The 6,000-nt window shown below is 50.2% G+C and overlaps 1 protein-coding gene across 1 annotated transcript; it reads right to left on the bottom strand.

Moving 5' to 3' along the window:
* Nucleotides 1-2,157: 2,157 nt before the first annotated feature.
* C3H1orf115 (chromosome 3 C1orf115 homolog) lies at nucleotides 2,158-5,397 on the bottom strand. Its single transcript, XM_032183745.1, has 2 exons — nucleotides 5,122-5,397; nucleotides 2,158-3,367 (listed from the first exon to the last, which is right to left on the bottom strand). The coding sequence occupies exons 1-2, from the start codon at nucleotides 5,395-5,397 to the stop codon at nucleotides 3,248-3,250; spliced, it is 396 nt and encodes a 131-aa protein (XP_032039636.1). The 3' UTR covers nucleotides 2,158-3,247.
* Between the last annotated feature and the right edge of the window lie 603 nt (nucleotides 5,398-6,000).

Raw genomic sequence — 6,000 nt, 5'->3', positions numbered from 1 at the left:
AATGATTCTCTAATTCTGTGATTCTCTTTCTTCGTTTTTGATCTATTTTAGAGACAGTGTTCTGCAGGTGGCTCACCAATATGCACCAAGTTTTCCTTTCCTCAGGCTCACTACTTTTACCTATCATTCTGGGCCTGCATGGATGGCAACAAAACTATTCCCTTAAAGTTGCACCATGTGAGCAGAGGCCATACGTCAGCAGAAAAAAAGTCAGTGGTAAGCTCTGTGCTGAGCAATTTACGAGCTAAAGTTCATGTTTACCTTTGTGGAAAGTCCCTGCCCTGAATGGGTTGGACCCTGCATGGGGCAGTGAGGGGGGGTTCTTTCTGTGTAGAGGGCACATGGAGCACTGCGCTCAGCTCTGGGGCCTCCAGCACAAGGACAGGGACCTGTTGGAGTGAGTCCAGAGGAGGGCCACAAAGTGCTGGAGCACCTCTCCTATGAAGACAAGCTGAGTTGGGGCTGCTCAGCCTGAAGAAGGCTCCAGGGAGACCTTATAACGGCGTTCCAGTATCTGAAGGGGGCCTGCAGAAAAGCTGGGGAGGGACTCATGCCAGGGAGCATAGGGATAAGACAAGGGTGAATGGCTTTAAACTGAGAGTGTAGATTTAGATTAGGTACTAGGAAGAAAATCTCTGTTCAGAAGGTGGTGAGGCACTGGCACAGGCTGCCCAGAGAAGCTGTGGATGCCCCATCCCTGCAGGTGTTCAAGGCCAGGCTGGATGGGGCTTTGGGCAGCCCAGTCTAGTAGAAAGTATCCATGCCCATGGCAGGGGGGGTGGAACTAGATGATCTTTAAGGTCCCTTCCACCCCAAGCCATTCTGTCATTCTATGATTCTGTGATGACATGTGGACGAATAGGTGGGCATGCACATCACAAAGAAAATGGAGATGCATCCTGGATGTATGGGTGCATCCAGAGAGTTGCAGACAACAGCTCAGTGTTCAGGTGGAGCCCAGTGATGAGTGGTGTTCCTCAGGGGTCCGTACTGGGACTGACGCTGTTTAGTATCTTTAGTAATGTCACAGACAGTGGGATCAAGTGCACTCTCAGCAAGTTTGCTGATGACACCAAGCTGGATACTGGAGCGAAAGGATGGCATCCAGAGCGACCTTGTCAGGCTGGAGAGATATTAGGGTGAAAATCTTTATTCAGAGGGGGGGTAAGGTGCTGGAACAGGTTGTTCAGAGAAGCTGTGGATGCCCCATCCCTGGAGGTGCTCAAGACCAGGCTGGATGGGCCTCTGAGCAACTTGGTCTAGTGGGAGGTGTCCCTGCCCATGGCAGGGGGTTGGAATTATGGGATCTTTAAGGCTCCTTACAACTCAAAGCATTCTGTGATCCCTCCAACATTGCTTTATTCATAAAATATGAATCAGTTATATTTTTTTTAAAGACCACTACAAAACATATAGTGGTATAACAAAGTTCAAAATTAATCCCCAAACATGCTGACTGTTGTTACCTGTGGGTTTTAGGACCGCTCTGTTCCCACTGCAGAATATGGAGCAGTTATCCATACCCTCTGGCACACTGGTGGGGCAGATCAAAGGCACAGGTCTGCCCACACAGGGAAGCTCAAGAAAGTTGCAACTAGAAGCCACCACTGTCCTCTGCAGTCAGCTTTCTATACCTTGTCTTTCCTGAGCGTTTGTTTCCTCATAGCCTGGACTCCAGCCCTGTCCCCCTAGGAGAGGGCTGAGGCCACAAGCAGAACAATGCAGGGAAGTTTACACGGCAGCTTCCCCTCTCTGCTTGGGCCACGGCTGAGAAGCTCCTTGCTTGTGTGCACGCTTATGTGCCTAGTTAATCACAGCACAAGGATCACATACTTTTATTTACAGTCCAGTTAGAAAAGAGCACTAAAAAAATACTTTTCCATCCTTCTTTTCCAAATCCATTCCATTTGCTACATTTAAAAGAAATACAGTCCAGTGTGCTAAGACATGCAGTTCCCCTCCATTCAGAAAAGGCAAAGAAATCAACCGAGCAGCATTTGTTACATCTCAATTCCTTGATTACAAAAACACTATCAAGACTACAAAGATCTATAATACAGAGAAAGTGCTAGCGGGGAAATCATTTACTGCTACCATGAAAGACTGATGTGGGAGGGAATTAAAAAAAAAAAAAAAAAAAAAAAAAAAACACAACAACAATTCACAGAATCCTGAAGGCCCTTAAAAATACTTGTTCCTGTATCATCAACAGGAGATTTATATCCCTCGGGGTGTGACATGGAAGCTGTTCCATCCAGCGCTGACATCCTCTGGCTACAACTTCCACATATGGAAACGGAGCCAGCAGGTTACTTGGCCCCACTCTTATACAAAACACGCTGCCCTAAACGGCACGTGTAGTTTTTTCAGATGCAGCTTGTGATTTATTTTTTTTTTCCCCTCCCAATGAACACCACAGAGCTGGGTGTTCTTAAAGCCTCAGTTTCTAGAGTCAGGTACATTAGATATAAACCATGTCTAAAAAAACACTATGTGTATTTCACAGCAGCAGAGGGAAGTTTTAACATATTAATCACAGTGAACCTCTAATGCCCCAAAATCAGAAGACAAACACACCTTGTTTCCTTTCTGGATTTTTACAGCAGTGCTAAGACTTAAGGGCTCATGATTGCCAGTGTTTGAGATGAACAACAGTGATGCAGCAAAGCTCACCATGTCTCAGATCACAGCCCATTTATATTCACATATAAATTCACTCAATTTTAACCATCTCAGAAAAAGACACAAGAAGCCAAAGGCTACCTCTTACTGATCCTTCCTTACCTGTTTCCCCCACAGCTTTGACTGTCAGACTCAACTCTCATGTTGAGATTCAACTCAGCTCCCCCTGTCAGACTCAACTCTCATGCACCCCCCAACCACCACCCTCATCCTCTACTTCTCTTCACTTCTCTGTCCCTCATCTACCTGCTTTTCCATCCATCCTCGGCTCCTTTTCACACGTAACTTTAGACAACCAGTGCATGTCTGTCACCACTCTTCAGCTCAGTTAGTCCACAATTACTTCCGTGTCCTTGCATTTCTTTGACCCCATCCAATTTTAAAGGTTGAAAAGCGCTGGAGATTTTTGCAGGAAAGAGCACCGGGTCCAGGGAATTGGGTTGCAGGAGGGGGTCGGGGCTGTGCATGTCCAAGAGGTTTCTCAGATACAGTCTTAGATGATTTAATCCTAAAAAAGCCAAAACAGCCGCAGTCTTCTGGAAAAGGCTCGTGCTCACCCTGTGCTCTAGCGGACGAGCGATGCCACCTGCACGGCCACCCCGAAGGGAGCGGAGTAGGCTGCTGCCAGTCCTTGCAAGCCGACCACCAAGTAGCGACATCCTTTCTGCAGGGCTTTGCCGACGTTCTGCAGGGAGAGGTGTGGGAACAGGGGGGGAAAAAAAGGACAGGTAATGGAAAATAGCTTGCCATAAAATTGTTGCAACAGCCTCCTTCACACAGTGTCCCCAACCCCAAAATAGACTTCTCTCACAGCTGATGAGGGCTTCAGCATGGAGCAATGTTTTACCATCTATTTTTACATATAAATACACACCCACAGAGCAGAGCGGATGCAGCCTCCACAGGAAGTGAGGCTTTTATGTGGATTTCTATTCAGGAATATAAAAAGTTTAAGTTCCTACCTAGTACGTGTGTCCCACAAACACATGCCCTGAGTAACTTTGTATGCTTTAAGTTACAAACAATGTGCCAAAACAAGAATGTTTTGACCCACCTTCACCTCTGTGTTTAAAAAGTCATGTGTGCCTGAGAGAAAACTTGCAACGGATTATTAAAACTATAAACCTGATTAATTTAAGTTTCACTTTCAATGTTTTTTACTCATGACTGGGGAATTAATACAAGCTGAGTCAGTTTGGGGAGAAATCCAATCTAACTGTTAGTCAGTTCCACTTTGTGGTTGCCTGGGACTAGATCAGAATTGCCTCTTGTAACCTGAAAAACACTGCAATGGGGGATTATTTTCACACATCATGAAATCAGTGAAATCCACTCAGTATCTGTTATGTCCCCAAGATTTCTTGAAGCTTGTACAATGGTACTGACACAGGAAAGCCTTCCGCAATGCCAAATGCCATTGTATTTGCACCTCTGGAAACTTACTGGGAGTCAAGACAGCAAAATGGAGGGGACTGGAGGAGGAGACGTGGGGCTGTTCCCATCTCCACCCGCCCCTGCCCTGCTGTGTCGCACCGCAGGCTCCTTTCCTCCTTCCCACACCGCACACAACTGACTTACCCCGGCCTCACCCGTGCTTACACAACTTGTTCTTTCCTGGCAAAGCCAAGCCCTGCAAACCCTCCCGGCAAAGCTGGAGCCTGGGCAGTACAGAGGCAGCACCCCAGAGCTGCCGTGTGCCCTGAGCACTTTTACCAGCTCCTTCACACCAGAGCACCGCAGCACGGCCGCACGCTCCCAAAGCCCCTCTGCGGGAACCAGGTGCGTGCTGTGAGCCCTCCTGAGCTAAGGCTGCTTCTCGAAGCGTGCTTCCTGCAACTGGGAAGCCAAACTTGGAGCAGCAAATCCATCACCAGAGGCTGAAGTAAGCGGTTCCCATCCGTCCCCGCTCCGTGAAGCTGAAATACTTGCAGAGCAGCTCGCTACTATGCTGCCGTCTGTAAAGTCTGAGGAGATTCAGAGCTAAGTAACTTTGCCAAGCTGACTGGAGTGCTTTGGATGCCACACTTCACAAGCATATCTTTAACAAAATCGTGTGTTTTTTTTTAAGAATGGGGCAGAAAGCCTGTTGTCAGACAGACATCTGCGCTCCCTCAGGTGGGAAATGGTCCCAGACACCGGGACAGGACCTTCCTGCGCACACTGAAACTATTTGTTGCTACAACTGCACAAGACATAGAAGTATTCAAGTAACACGAACAAGGGAAAATAACCAAATTAATAATCAAAACAAGCTCTTCTGATCAGCCCTTTCCTAACCACAGCCTGCGGAGCGGAGGCTGCGGGGCCGCCGGCCGCCCTTCCACGCAGGAAGGCAGCAACAACCCCGACCAAACGGCGGCCGGGAGACGGCAACACCTCGCGTGTTTTTGGCTTGGATTTGCCCTCCCCCGGCCCCCAGGCTCCCCAGACCGCCCTCACCTTGCCGTACTTCTTCAGCCGCTTGCTGTAGGGCCGCTTCCCCGCGGGGGCCGGCGGCCGCAGCGGCTGGTAGGCGTCGGGCAGGAGGGCGAAGCGCACCGTCCTGCCGCCCGCCCCGGCCAGCTCCGCGTCCCGCTCCGGGTCCCGCTCCGGGTCCCGCGGGGGCCCCGCTGCCACCCCCGCCGGCTCCTCGTTCTCCTCCGGGCCGCTCAGGATGCGGACCCGGTCATCGCCGGGCCCCCGCCGGGAGAAGCGGCCCCGCGCCCCCACCGTCATGGTGCTGCCGCTGCCGCCGCGCAGGTGTGGCCCGAGGCGGCCGCTGCCCCTCCCGGGGCGGGACCCGGCCCAGGACCCGGCCCCGGCCCCGTGTCGGTGCCACCAGGGCCCGTGGTGAGGCCACCTCGCTCCCCGCCGGGCCTGCAGCCAGGTGCTGGGGTTGTGTGTGTGCCCGGACAGCCCCGGCGCTGCGGGCAGTGAGGCACAGTGGCACCGCAGCTTCCCTCCCGAGTGCCAGCTTCAACAGCTTTCACGTGGCAGAGAGCCTGAAACTTGGCTACTGCATGCTTTGATGCAGCACTTTAGCGTTTAATGTGCTTCTGGGCATCCTGACGTAGCTTGAAGGATGAAGTAAGGTTTGATGCTGAAGTGCCAGCGCTGAGAAATAAAATATCAAAAACCCAGAAGCAGCTGTTGAACGGGATCTGTCGTCTTGCTAACCTCAAGCTACCTTGAATATTCTCCAGGGAAAAACAAACAAATTAAAAAAGCATTGATTATATTTCTGGGGATTTTAAAAGTGTTTGCATCTATTATTATTCATAGACCTGTTACTGAGCAAAGATAGCAAAAGATCACCTACTTTCTCAAGAGGGGAAGGCC

This window comes from Aythya fuligula, chromosome 3 (genome assembly GCF_009819795.1).
Source record: "Aythya fuligula isolate bAytFul2 chromosome 3, bAytFul2.pri, whole genome shotgun sequence".
Lineage (NCBI taxonomy): Eukaryota > Metazoa > Chordata > Aves > Anseriformes > Anatidae > Aythya > Aythya fuligula.
Note: the sequence above shows the minus strand (reverse complement) of the source record. Positions and strands in the feature narration are given on the sequence as shown.

Excerpts from the sequence above, each read along its gene's own strand:
- C3H1orf115 (XM_032183745.1), bottom strand. The coding sequence starts at position 5,397 with ATGACGGTGGGGGCGCGGGGCCGCTTCTCCCGGCGGGGGCCCGGCGAT. Across the intron at positions 3,368-5,121 it reads GGCTGAAGAAGTACGGCAAG|AACGTCGGCAAAGCCCTGCA; the intron begins GTGAGGGCGGTC and ends CTCTCCCTGCAG.